Source organism: Rhincodon typus, chromosome 23 (assembly GCF_021869965.1).
Source record: "Rhincodon typus isolate 14 chromosome 23, sRhiTyp1.1, whole genome shotgun sequence".
NCBI classification, from domain to species: Eukaryota; Metazoa; Chordata; class Chondrichthyes; order Orectolobiformes; family Rhincodontidae; genus Rhincodon; species Rhincodon typus.
Window position 1 is genome coordinate 17,073,779 of NC_063354.1, and position 11,969 is coordinate 17,085,747.

Here is an 11,969-nt window from a genome sequence, read left to right on the forward strand (position 1 = left end):
CAGTCCTGATGAAGGGTCTAGGCCCGAAACGTCGACTCTCCTGCTCCTCTGATGCTGCCTGACCTATTGTGTTTCTCCAACTCCACACTGTGTCGAAACAAGGTATTTGTTTTTAGTGAAATGCTTCATGCCCTTTGTTAAATGGCTCAGTCCCGCAAACCCGCCCCGCAATTGTGAGGTTCAGACCGATGAGGTAGGTTACTAATATCGAGAGCCAGCATGGGACACGAGGCAGGTAAGTGCTTTGTCGATCTCAGGGAATCATTGCTGTCCCATACGTGTGTGTAGGCCCGAGGCTTCTTTCCTTGATATGTAACATTCCATTTTGCAAAACATTTTGCTACGTGCAGCAAGAACCCAGGGTGTTCTAGTGAAACTTCGATGCAGATTGTTATCTGAGTGTTTTCGCTTTGTGTTCAGCGAAAGAAGTCGCTATCGTTAGAAGAGTTCAAAGGCCATTCCCGGAATTTACTGTGCAAACAATTACATTCTGTCTTTGCCTTAAGAAGTTGGCGGGTTGTAACCTCCATATTAACACATAGGTGTTGCATTTTCCAACAAACTGGACTTTGCTACAAAAATGAGGCCTAAAAGATTAATTTTAGTTTCACTGACATTGTGTCATCGTGTCACTGGTGTTGACTTGCATAAAAATTCACTGTATCTCCGGCGATATAAGCAGGTCATTGAAAATCAAACCTTGGTAGAGTATTCAGATCTTTCTCTTGTATTGATCTAAAACGGCAGTTTAATTGGTTGGTTATTTATATACTGGCAAGACTGAAGTGCAATGGCCTTGAATGTTTTAATTGACCTAGTGAGGCACAGTCGGAAACTTTGGTTTCACTTGTGCAATAAACAGAGGCCTTTCTTTTATGTTATTTAACGCCTGAGTCTTTCGGAACTTGCACAATGTTCTGACTTGAAAACTTTTTTTTCCATTCATCGCAATAACAAAGGAGCTGTATTTAATTTGCATACAATTGCAGTAACACATTTCCCCGAACATTTGCTGTACAAATAGATGTTTTGCAAAATTGTGTTACAAATAAAATGCACTTTAGTTGTTCAATAACAGAGGCGTTAAAAATACATTAAAGGAGATGGGCATTTACATAGGGCCCTACACACCCGCAGGATGCCGCAAAATGCGCTGTCCAAGAAAGTGTGGATAGTTTATGAATAAATTATGGACTCTGATGAAGAGTCGTCAGACTTGGCTTCTCACAGATTCTGCCAGGCCTGCTGAGTTTCACCAGCAATTTCCGTTTTTGTTTCACATCTCCAGAATCCGCAGTTCTTTGATTATATCCATCAAAGTCGTTGTTTGAGGAGTAGTTATTGTTGTAAATGGAAGAAATTTGGCAGCTAATTTGAACACAGTTAGCTTCCACTACCACTCATCGGTATTTTTAATTAACCTGTTCAGGGATTTATGGTACACCTCTGGAGCAGGTGGGACTTTCAACCCTAGGCTCTTGGCTCAGAGGAAGGGACATTACCACTGCGCCACAAGAGCTCCCTTTGTAAGGTGAAACTCACTACTCCATGTAAACTTTTCCACACTATCTTATATGACTATGACCAGATAAACCCCTTTTTGCCGTATCTATTGAATGATGAATATTGGTTGGTACATCAAAAAGAATTGCCCTACTCTTAAAAATAGTGTAATGGAACGTTTGCTCCACCTGAGAGATCACAGCCGGCTGGAATGGGATTCTACACACTTGTAAAGTCAATGTTTAATCCAGAGAGATAGTTGTGCAATAATCAAGCCTTATCACGTCTTTAAAAGTGTAATTGCACTGGAATTGACAAGCCCTAACCTAACGTTATGTCAAGTTTATTTTCCCTACATCCATTCAGTGATTATAAACAAGAAGCAGACAGTAAAGTACTGCTTGACACAGAGCGAGGGGAAGTAGGGCATTATAGGCAGCAACATCTTGTTTGCTACATTTAACTGCTCATGTGCAGTGACTGCATCTTCTTGTCTGATTTCCAAGTGAATAATGATGAGGGCTACTAACCGACATCAGCCCCCCCTCCAACTTTGAACGCAAAATCTGACCGATTGTATAGTATCATTTGGGTAAAGGAGCGCTGACAGAGTTGAAATATGAGAATGGACCAAAAAGCAATTGTGGTGATTGATAGCGTTTTGTTTTTAATGGATAACGTTTTAGTCATTTGGAAGAACTCTCAGGAGTCGGTAAGTGTTTTACTTTTGTCTGTTCTGTTCATCTGCTGTAAACTACCTTCTTCATTAGAAAGTATAATAAATAGCAATGTGGGATAAATATTCATTCTTAGATTCTCTAGAGGCTTTATTGATCTCCTTCCAAGAATCATCCAAAATGATTTGATGCCCAGAAACTATTGTTATTTCAGGGTTCAGGGTTCGGATTACACACAACAGGGATGAGTCCGAGTACAAGAAGAGTATTGCACAGTTTCCAATCCAACCTGAGGATACCAAATTAACTAAATAAGCGTGGCCAATACAGCAATCTGATGGTTGGTCCTTAGAATTAATCATCATTCAGACTGAAAGGAAAATTTAAACCTAATATTCTGTTTGAATCCACCTCAGTATTACTATTGCTGACAATCCGGCTCTAAAGCAAACATAGCCGCCTGAAATCTAGATTGATGAAACTGGTATATTTTTCCCTAAGATTTGTTGTTCCATTCATCAGTCTTATTTGAAGGCAAGTCCAGAGGTTTGAATCTGATTCTCAGGAACTATTGTTCATTTTCCTTTAAGATCTGTTCTGGAACCTCACTCAAACGGATGGGTCGCAAATATCCTCCATCCAACTATTTTTGCTGTTTCAGCCATAAGGTCCGCACACTTAATGAATTGAAATGGTCTCAAGTCAGCCGTAGCACAATGATCCACTGCACGTAACTGAATCAGAATGTAATACGAACAACCACGTTCTCGGCGCCTCAATTGACAAGAACCTTGTTCGGTCCAGCTCCTTTCTGCGGATTACGGCCTATCGTTGAGACGAGAGATAGGAGTTTGAACAGGCCAATGATTAGCACTGCCTCTGGACACCAAGATCTGGCAAATATTTTTGCTATGTGTTTGCTGGCGGCGATGCCCTTCATCTTGAGAAGCACGTAGCGTATCTGTTTGTTTATCGTTCGCAAAGTTCGCTCTCACAGTGTTTCAATGAAGCGGGACACGTGGATATATCTTTTTGGCAGTCAGTTTAGCTCGACAACATTCGAAAATATGCATTCTTTCTGGGGAAATAACCAACGCCTGAAATACTACCCGAATGCCTACAATTTACAAGTGTTAAAGAGATGGAACCTTTCGACCGCATCTATTTATTTTCCAAGATTATGGAAATTGATCATCACAATCTATCAGCATGAGTGAGAAAGTGACATCTACAGTTAATTGAATTACTATAACAGACAATTTTCATTTTGCACATCTTTATTTTCATCTTCTTACAGGTCGCTGCCTCATGTGTTTCTCGCCTTGTTACCTTGGATATGGTCCACTTGTCTTTGCCTTACGGTATTTTGGAGCCACCTCTCCAACAGCTACCTGTTGGACCACCACATCAACCAACGCCATTTCTGTGTGCAGGCGAGAAGGCTTTCACTGAACAGATTTCCGTAAAAACATATACAGTCACAACCCTGGAACAACAAATCTAGGAAGAAACTGAGGCACCAGTGTATTTTAATTTCAAAGAGACCTTTAAAATAGCTCGAAAGCACATCGATGGTTTGTGTCCTGATATAGATGCTTGAGTCGCCTTTTTGCCAAGTATGTAAATTAAATTTATGGGAATTTCTCTTTCTGAGAACCCTTTGTGTACTTTCCGACTGCAGAAATTCAAACATAAATCCCCCAGAAATGAGACCATCCAACTTTCAGGGGCCGTCGAATCACCTTAAGGAACACATCTAACTTGGTACAATTTTCACGTCTGTGGCGTTAATCACAGAGTCACAGATGTGTTACAGCACTGAAGGAGGTACTTTGGCCCATCATATCTGTCTGCATCTGCTCTCCCAATGAACATTATGATTTACTAAATCACAAACCTTGGGACAAGGCGAAAGACTACATGCACTGTCATTCTGCTAGTGGTTTTTTTCAGTCGTTGAAAGCAAATTTGATTGTTGACTGCTACTAGTTGTATTTGGAAAGAATGTTTCTATGCACCTTTTCTGACTTCAACTTTCCTCTTTCCTTTGGAGAAAATGCCGGCTATTTTCGTTCGCTATAATGCAAAAGTGTGTCTTTATTGCCGACTGCAAGGCAAATTAACACAGACAACGCCTTCTACGTCTTTGTTTAGAGTAGTAAGGCGTACATTAATTTGCAAAAGACCACCAACCAATTTACGCAAATTTAACACAGTGGTGTTTAGTTGAAGCAATGTTAGTATTTATTGCTTGAAAGTATCTGCTGTGAAAGTTGAAGCTTGTCAATGCTCACTAGTAAAACTAGGGGTCAATGATGATATCCAGAAACAATTCTTTCCTTAAGTCCTGTTATAATAAAGCTTACCGACTTCAGCTAGAAAGGCTTTGTTACCAGAAGAGTATATGGTGCGTCAATGAAAAGACTTCAGCACTCCAAGGCAAGGCCCAGGGCAATTTGCCCTAATAAAGCCTGCTAGGAATCTGTATTTAATGAAGTTACAGTTATACATAGCAATGGAATTTATTTATAACCTGGATTTCACAATATATTTCATTTTATTTAAATGCATATTTCCATACAGCATGACAGACTCCAAGTGTTATAAACATTTTAAAACATTATTTCAATTTAATCACCATTATTTACAAAGTACATTTATAGTCAAATATCGAAACAATAAGTAGAGTTAAGTGCAATGTATTAAACACTGGCCATTATACAGAATACATAAAATAGTTTATCGTCATATCGCCTCCAAACTTTTCAATCTAAACAAAAAAAGCTATCTTTATAGATTATAATTACATTTCACAAACTTTGTAGATGCATAATGTGAGGGTGGGATATGTTTACTTCTGACCAATTTATTTTTGTGATATGGTCAATGATTTTCCCAAGCACCAACAGTTTTGCTTATAATAAACTTTAAGATGCCACCTGAAAATTACATTTAGTTTCTGTTTCATTTCGTAGGGCGACCCAAATAAGTTCCCTTAAAACCTTTATGGCAACCGTTCCTTGAAAACGCGATATATATCATACCAGTTCTGCAAATCATCTGACAATACTGAGCATCCCATTGACACGGCCTGCACACACTAATATACATTACATTCAGCTACAGGCACGGCCTCTTCAAGTTTTAATAGTCAAAACATTCAACGTGCAGTAGATCCGTTTAATTCTAGATCTAATATACACTCATTTCAAAAGTAGATGCGATGTCATTTGAATTCCATCAGTCTGTAAGTGACCAAGGGATTTTGATTTCCTCAACTTTGAGATTTGTGCAGTCTTCCTTTGTTCATTCCCCAACGCCAGAAAAACACATACGTTAAATATTCATTCATAAACACCAACCATCATGAATAATAAAACTGCCCCCATTAATGTCACTCGCCATAATTACAGGTGATTTCTTATAATTAGAATTAACACATTTCCTTTGGTAAATCATTTTGACTAACGTGTGCATCTCATCCAAAGTAATTCTCTACTGGCTGTGTCTGACCCTCAGCAATCATTCTAAAGGTAAATACCTACTTACATGTGGTAGAGAGCCCTTCGTGTCAATTCCTTGAACATTGCTTTTGCAAAGTCTAAATACTTCCAAAGAAAAACTCCTAATCTATACAAAATGACCTGAAGGGCAAGAATGTCCCTTTCTCTTGTGAATGTACTTCAGACATCCATAATTATACTGAGCGTTGTCAGCGTTACCCCATGTTAAAGATTATTCTTAGCCATGTGGTCCAAGAATGGTAACACGTTTGGATTGTGTAAGGGTGGGATACCTTCCAACCTTACGCGTTTCTCTTAAACGATCCCATTCTCAAAGTGACTCGATCAACTTTATAGAAATCCTAGTATCAGGAAACTTGATCGTGAAGTTAACTAGTTAACTCTAAGGTCGAAGCACACACAAAAAGGTAAATGAGAATTTTGACTAAATGTTACATTATGACAGCAGGACTGCTCGTCTTTTCCTGTTTTGGATCCATTCGGCAAGCCAGAATTCCGGCTGTCTATTGGGTGACAAAATTAACTCATTGAAAAAACCGTCTGCGGTACGTGGATAGATCATTGGGTACAATGGGAACCGGTGATAGAATTCCATCTCAATGTTGCAAACGAATTTCAAATTGGAGACATGCTGCTACCATTCCGAGTTCCCGGGAGTTTTTAGTCTCCCACATATGAGCAGCACAGCTTTACGTAGAAGCTAGTTTAGAAGAATCAAATTCCTTTCGGAACGATTTCTGAGGGCAGTTAAAATCCAATTTATTTGTGATAGAGGAAACAAGGATCCAATAATACGTTTTAACGCGATTGTGCTTTTAAAACAACACATTGTTGGAACATAGGGTAGTTTTCTTGATAAAGGAACAGAATGCAGACATCAGTCAATATAGCTCCAACCCCACACAACATCATTCATAACTTAGCAATAAGACTATAGGAGCATGAACTATAATGACAACCATTTTTCCCAAAGTCATTTGGATATTATGTCCCTTGTTTTTAGTTACTTGCTTAAAATAAACTCGTGAGTGGCTTATAATGAATGCATCACAACATTAATCAGAAGAGGGATTATCCCTGCTTTTAATTGTAAGGTCAAGTAGGTCAAGGGGCAGATGTACTGGAGTTTCCAAAAAGCGATCTACCAGCTTATACTTGCAATTTCTATGCAAATGTACTTGTTTACCAAAGTCTAGACAGTCCTCTCTCAAGTTGAAAATGAAATGTACGGAGCCATCCTTGGATTTAGTATAAAGGCGTTTGACTTGGCTAATGTCAAATACGTTCAGTTTAGTTCATACATATGGTGTATATCCAAGAGTTGTCCCAAAGAGTGTGATTCGGTCTTGATACAAAACTGGGGAAAACGAGGAGCAATTTCCTTCAGAAGTAGTCAGAGTTTGAAGGGACAAGGGAATTGAGTGAAAGTACCTGGGAATGCCTTTCCTCAGTTTCTAGGCATTTTTATTCATACAGCAAATCGTCAAGTCATTGTATCATGGGAAGACTCCCCGTTTGCACACGGATGAATAACTTAGTTACAAGCCAACCATTAGGACAGGAAGCAAAAAGTACAGCGCCCTGCTCCGAAACAACTATTTTTTATGTTTTATAGAGATAACGAAAAGTGCAATTGGCATTGTCAAAACACACATTGTATTTAGACATTTTAAAAATGCTGTAATTGTAAAGGAGGCATAAGTCCGGTGACGGAAAACGAAAAAGTCAACTTAAATCATAACAGTCAATAGCATTGACTGCAAAGTTACTATCATTTTAGCCATAATCTAGACTCTAATTCGAGTGCCGAGTCAAAGCACCCTCGAAGTCCATTTATATCTACAAATGAAATGAAGCTGAGTAACACCATCACATACATGGGGGCTCTGTTGACTGGCAGGTGGTGAGGCAGACCGACTCCCATCTCACCAACCGGGCAAAAGCAAACGTCTAAACGTTGCCCTATTTGGCTTTAACCTCTTGATGTGTTTAACACCGTTTTACCCAACTGCATCTGAAATGCAGCCCAGAACACAGGCGTACAAAACGAGGACTTCATTTGTCTCTTGCACATGATGAGTAACCGCGTTTTACCTACTCGCAGGAAAATATATACAACCCACAGAAGAAATAAAAAGTCACAATTTCTCCAGCAACACCTCAGTGCTGTTGTGACTGACAAGTGTTAGTCACGATCAACGCGCTCTCATCACCAGGTTTAGCAAACAAGTTTCGTTTCTTCTAAACTTTGTCTTTGAAGAAGCCTTCGTCTGTGCTACTTTCTTTGATGGTGACAGTCAGAAAGTTTGACGTAACGTCCGTAACCACCACTTTCTCCAGATTGTTCAGTGATGGGCTCCAAGACTCTTCCTGCTCCGACAGAAATCGGGAGACCGGGTGTTTAGCCAGCAAGGGAGACTTTGAAACGGGCCTGTCACTGGCCACACACACACTATTCCTGGATACCGTGCCTTCCGATGCGTGCTTACTGTTAAGTGCAGATGTGTCGATCCCTGGTTCGCTCTTAGAGGTTGCGCATTCCATGCCCTGTTTAGTCCGAAGGGAGTGAGAGTCGGCACCGTATTTACTATCTCCGTAGCTCAGTGAAGTGCGATTCAGCTGCGTTCTGGGATTGGGCACAGCACTGCCCAGCTTTGCTTCCTGCCTCTCAGTCAAGTGAATTAACCCACTTTCAACCTTCTCCTCCAGGTCATCACTCCCTGAATCAAGCTCCTCGGATTTCCGCCGTTTAAAATGGGGGTAGGTCGGTGTCCTTCCTTCAACATCGTCCGGCGAACTCCTTTTGAGGGTTCCTGCACGGACAGCTTGACCGTCCTTGTAGTCCATTTTAGCGGGTTTAACCCCTTTTTTCCGGTGTTTATGAGCGGCTGTTTTGTGGTGGGTTCTGGGCATCTCCTCGACCCGAGCAGTCCTCTCTCTAGAAGTCTCGCCCCTGGAAAGGCTGGCGTGCTGCAGAGCTCCCGCGGGGTCTCTCCGGAGACCTTCTCTCGACCTGGTGGAGGAGAAGGCGGATTCTTGAGCAGACCTGCCCGGGTAAGACATCCTCAGTCCCCTCGCTACATCACTCCGGAAGGCATAGGTCTTGGCTTTCGCCTGTAGATCAAAAACAGCACAACTACTCATTTTTGAAGGTTCTGGAGATGTAGGTTAAGAACGAACAGTTGCACTCAAAAAAGATAATTCGACCACATTTCTGAAGCATTAAAGAGCATTTACCTTCAGTAAAAAGGTTTTGGGTTTAGGTCCACGTTTTTTTGGCCCGTACATTTCTCTTTCACGTTCCCTGCAAGACAACAGGAAAACGTGGATAATGCTGGCTTTAATTCGCGTTCAAATGAATCTTTGAAATAATTGCAGAACCAGTTTACAGAGATCTTTATTTTAATGTCGCTCAAAGGCCTTCACCTCTCGTCAAAGGCTGATATCAGACGGGCGTCCAGGATATTTTCTTCTGGCTCCCACGTACTGTACCTTAAAAGGCGATTTAAAAGATAAATAAGCGTCCATCTCAACGCGACGCGCGCTTCTGTGAGTTGTAAGCACTGCAATGCTGATACTTACTTCGGAGACCAGCCCTTCCATTTCACCAGGTATTCGACTCGACCCTAAAGGAGGCAGGGGAAGAGAGGGGGGAGAAAAACAACAAACCTGTCATTAAAAACATCGCTTAAAAAGCTGCCGGGCTCGGAAATGGCAAAGAGGCAGAGTCAGTCTGCGGAACGGCGCCTCACATACTTTCCTGATGCGTCGCTTGAGGAGAGATTCGGCCGCGAAAACCCTCTCCCCCACAGCCGACAGCTCCATGATGTTGACTCGCTGGCTCCCGGAACGCAGCAGTGAAAGCGCTCGGAGCTTCCCCTCAGCTGGAGCCTCGCTGCCAACCCATAATACTCCCAACCCGCTGACGTCGTGACCAGTCTCCACCGCGACTTAGTAGCAAACCCCCCGCCTTCTCCTAGCAACAGTGCGGTTGCTAAGTGAAAGAGGACTGGTGAGAGGGGGGTGGGTCTAGGGTGGACGTGCGCAGCGCTCACGAGAGCAGGGTTACGCCGGCAGCTGATTGGCGGAGCAGCGTCCCGGGGTGGGGAGGCGGGACTTGCTCATGAGGAAGTGATGTGTGTGTGTTTGTGTGTGTGTGTGTGAGGGAGAGAGGTGGGAAAGAGCTGAATGTCCATCAGGATCCATTTTGTGGGAGCTGTCATTGAACTGGTAGTGCAGCTTTGGCAGATGGAAATGTCCTTGGTCACTAAAGTTGTCGGTAATGCTAATGTTAGTGCCAAAGTTCTGTAACAATTTGATTACATTCGACATTTTTACAACATAGCTTTGTCAACCCAATGTTATTGTGGTAGAATATTTTGTACATCACTTATCGATATATTCCACGCAAAATATTGCATATTACGGCTTCAAATTGCTATTTTTGTAATAGCAAATATTCATGATATATACATATAATCTAAATTAACGAGGCATTTTATTGTTTATGTGCAGTCCGTTTGTGTTATATATTACAGGGATAAAGCACTATTGATTTGTCAGTACATCGTGAAACGTTTAACGCGATGCACTTTATGATACTTGTATTATAATACAGTTCTCACGTTTCTAACATGCACTGTATAATATTCTTCTACAATGTTACTCAAATAGAGATCAATAGTCTCCCCATTGTGCAGTCCTGTTAAAACGTTTACGTTGACAATGTGTCTAATTAATTACCAGACCCTTGACAAGTTGCAGCATCAGCAAAGCCGGGGATTGAAGGTTCTTGCAAAGAGGAAACTATTTCAGTAAAATGTGATGCGTGCACTTCATTAATATCTGGTTGAAACTTCACATGTAATTGTGTATATAATTGGTAACTCCAAATGAGACACAACGCTACACTAGTATGCGACATTATCAAATGATCCATGTAGAATATTGATTCTGAGTGAATTGTAAGAGGAAAATAAAGTTGTATTTTATGAACTGCATTCATTTCTTCTTGCATGTAATCACCATTCGGAGTAACTATTCTGTCTGTCAAATATTAACTTCGCGAGTCCAATCATTTATTCTGAATTAGGATACCACGAGGCACTTTATATTTCAAACTATCTTCCACAAAAAAACGTAACACGCGAAGGTGTCTCTGTGATTGGATGAAACGAAGCAATGGATGTACAATATTGGACAGTCGTATTAAGCTAGTTCAGGAATTCCGCGTTGCCGGAGCAAATAGAAATTGATTTGATACATTGATGTTGACTTGAATAAGATTTAGCCTTACTTCAAGAACCGTTGTGAGTTGCCTACTATGACATGAATGCTCTTATATAAACTTTCAGTTGTGGAAATAGGTGGCGCTATGGGTGAGTGAAGACAAGCGTTTAAAACCGCAAAGGCCTCTGGTGCCAAAGACACTGTTAGTGCAGCTGCTACCTGAGGAAAAAACGTGTCAGATTTAAACTTTAGGTGACTCAGTTACCACACCAATGATGTAACTGAGGGCGTTGGAAAGATTTTATTCTGAGTAACAGCTGAACCCCTAAAACTTACAAACGAACAGTTCTAAACGGTAAATCAAAAAACTTAAAGTAAGTTTACGTAAGCATATTCTCGAATGGGCTCGCAGAGCATTGTTGTTTCAAGTACCCTTATAACAACATCATTATAGAACAGCCCCGTACAGTTATTCAGCACATTAACTCAGAAACCTGGTTAGCTTTTCAAGAGTTTGGCGAATTATATGGACCATCAATAGTAAGATTGCATCTGACCTTTAGAGTCGAGAATAAGTTATGGTTAGACAAAGGGTTTATTACGCTGTAGAACGGTCCACGTCAACTTGAATATAAATATTTAACTCCTTTTGTAAATTCCAAGCTAGCATATGCTTTGCCAACATGAATGTATGTGAATAACGCTGCAGGGATTTAATACATCTCTAAGGATGGTTATCCAAGAACAAAGTGGCCATCCATTTGTAACAATCAAATACAAAACAATCCGGGTCGCACTAATGTTTCAATATTACTATTTTGTGCGTGTTGCAACCTGTATTTCCGGACATCTTGGCTGTTTTGTCCAGTGCGTCCTCCGTCACAGCAATAGTGCACATCACAGTGATCCATCTCGTTGTTGGGCGTGGCAGTACATTCAAAACAGTACACAGCTTGTCAACATCATGTTGTGATCAAATCTGGCATTTGTTTCTTTTCCATGAAAAATGAACCTTGAATAAACATGGACTGAACTG

The 11,969-nt window shown here is 40.9% G+C and overlaps 1 protein-coding gene across 2 annotated transcripts; it reads right to left on the reverse strand.

The window, feature by feature from the left end:
* Window positions 1–4,718: 4,718 nt before the first annotated feature.
* Window positions 4,719–9,703, reverse strand: cbx8b (chromobox homolog 8b). Of its 2 annotated transcripts, XM_020512319.2 has the most exons (5): window positions 9,461–9,702; window positions 9,287–9,330; window positions 9,131–9,196; window positions 8,942–9,008; window positions 4,719–8,818 (listed from the first exon to the last, which is right to left on the reverse strand). In XM_020512319.2, exons 1-5 carry the CDS (start codon window positions 9,527–9,529, stop codon window positions 7,946–7,948), a joined length of 1,119 nt encoding a protein of 372 aa, XP_020367908.2. In that variant the 5' UTR covers window positions 9,530–9,702; the 3' UTR covers window positions 4,719–7,945. The 2 variants fall into 2 exon arrangements, with proteins under 2 accessions (XP_020367908.2, XP_048466580.1); XM_048610623.1 differs by lacking the exon at window positions 9,131–9,196 and having other exon boundaries at window positions 9,461–9,703.
* Between the last annotated feature and the right edge of the window lie 2,266 nt (window positions 9,704–11,969).

What these genes read in the sequence shown, in the direction of transcription:
- cbx8b (XM_020512319.2), bottom strand. Translation starts at nt 9,529, where the DNA reads ATGGAGCTGTCGGCTGTGGGGGAGAGGGTTTTCGCGGCCGAATCTCTC. An exon ending in TGGAAGGGCTGGTCTCCGAA is followed by an intron (nt 9,197 to 9,286) that starts GTAAGTATCAGC and finishes TCGCCTTTTAAG; the next exon opens with GTACAGTACGTGGGAGCCAG. An exon ending in CCAAAACCTTTTTACTGAAG is followed by an intron (nt 8,819 to 8,941) that starts GTAAATGCTCTT and finishes TTTGATCTACAG; the next exon opens with GCGAAAGCCAAGACCTATGC.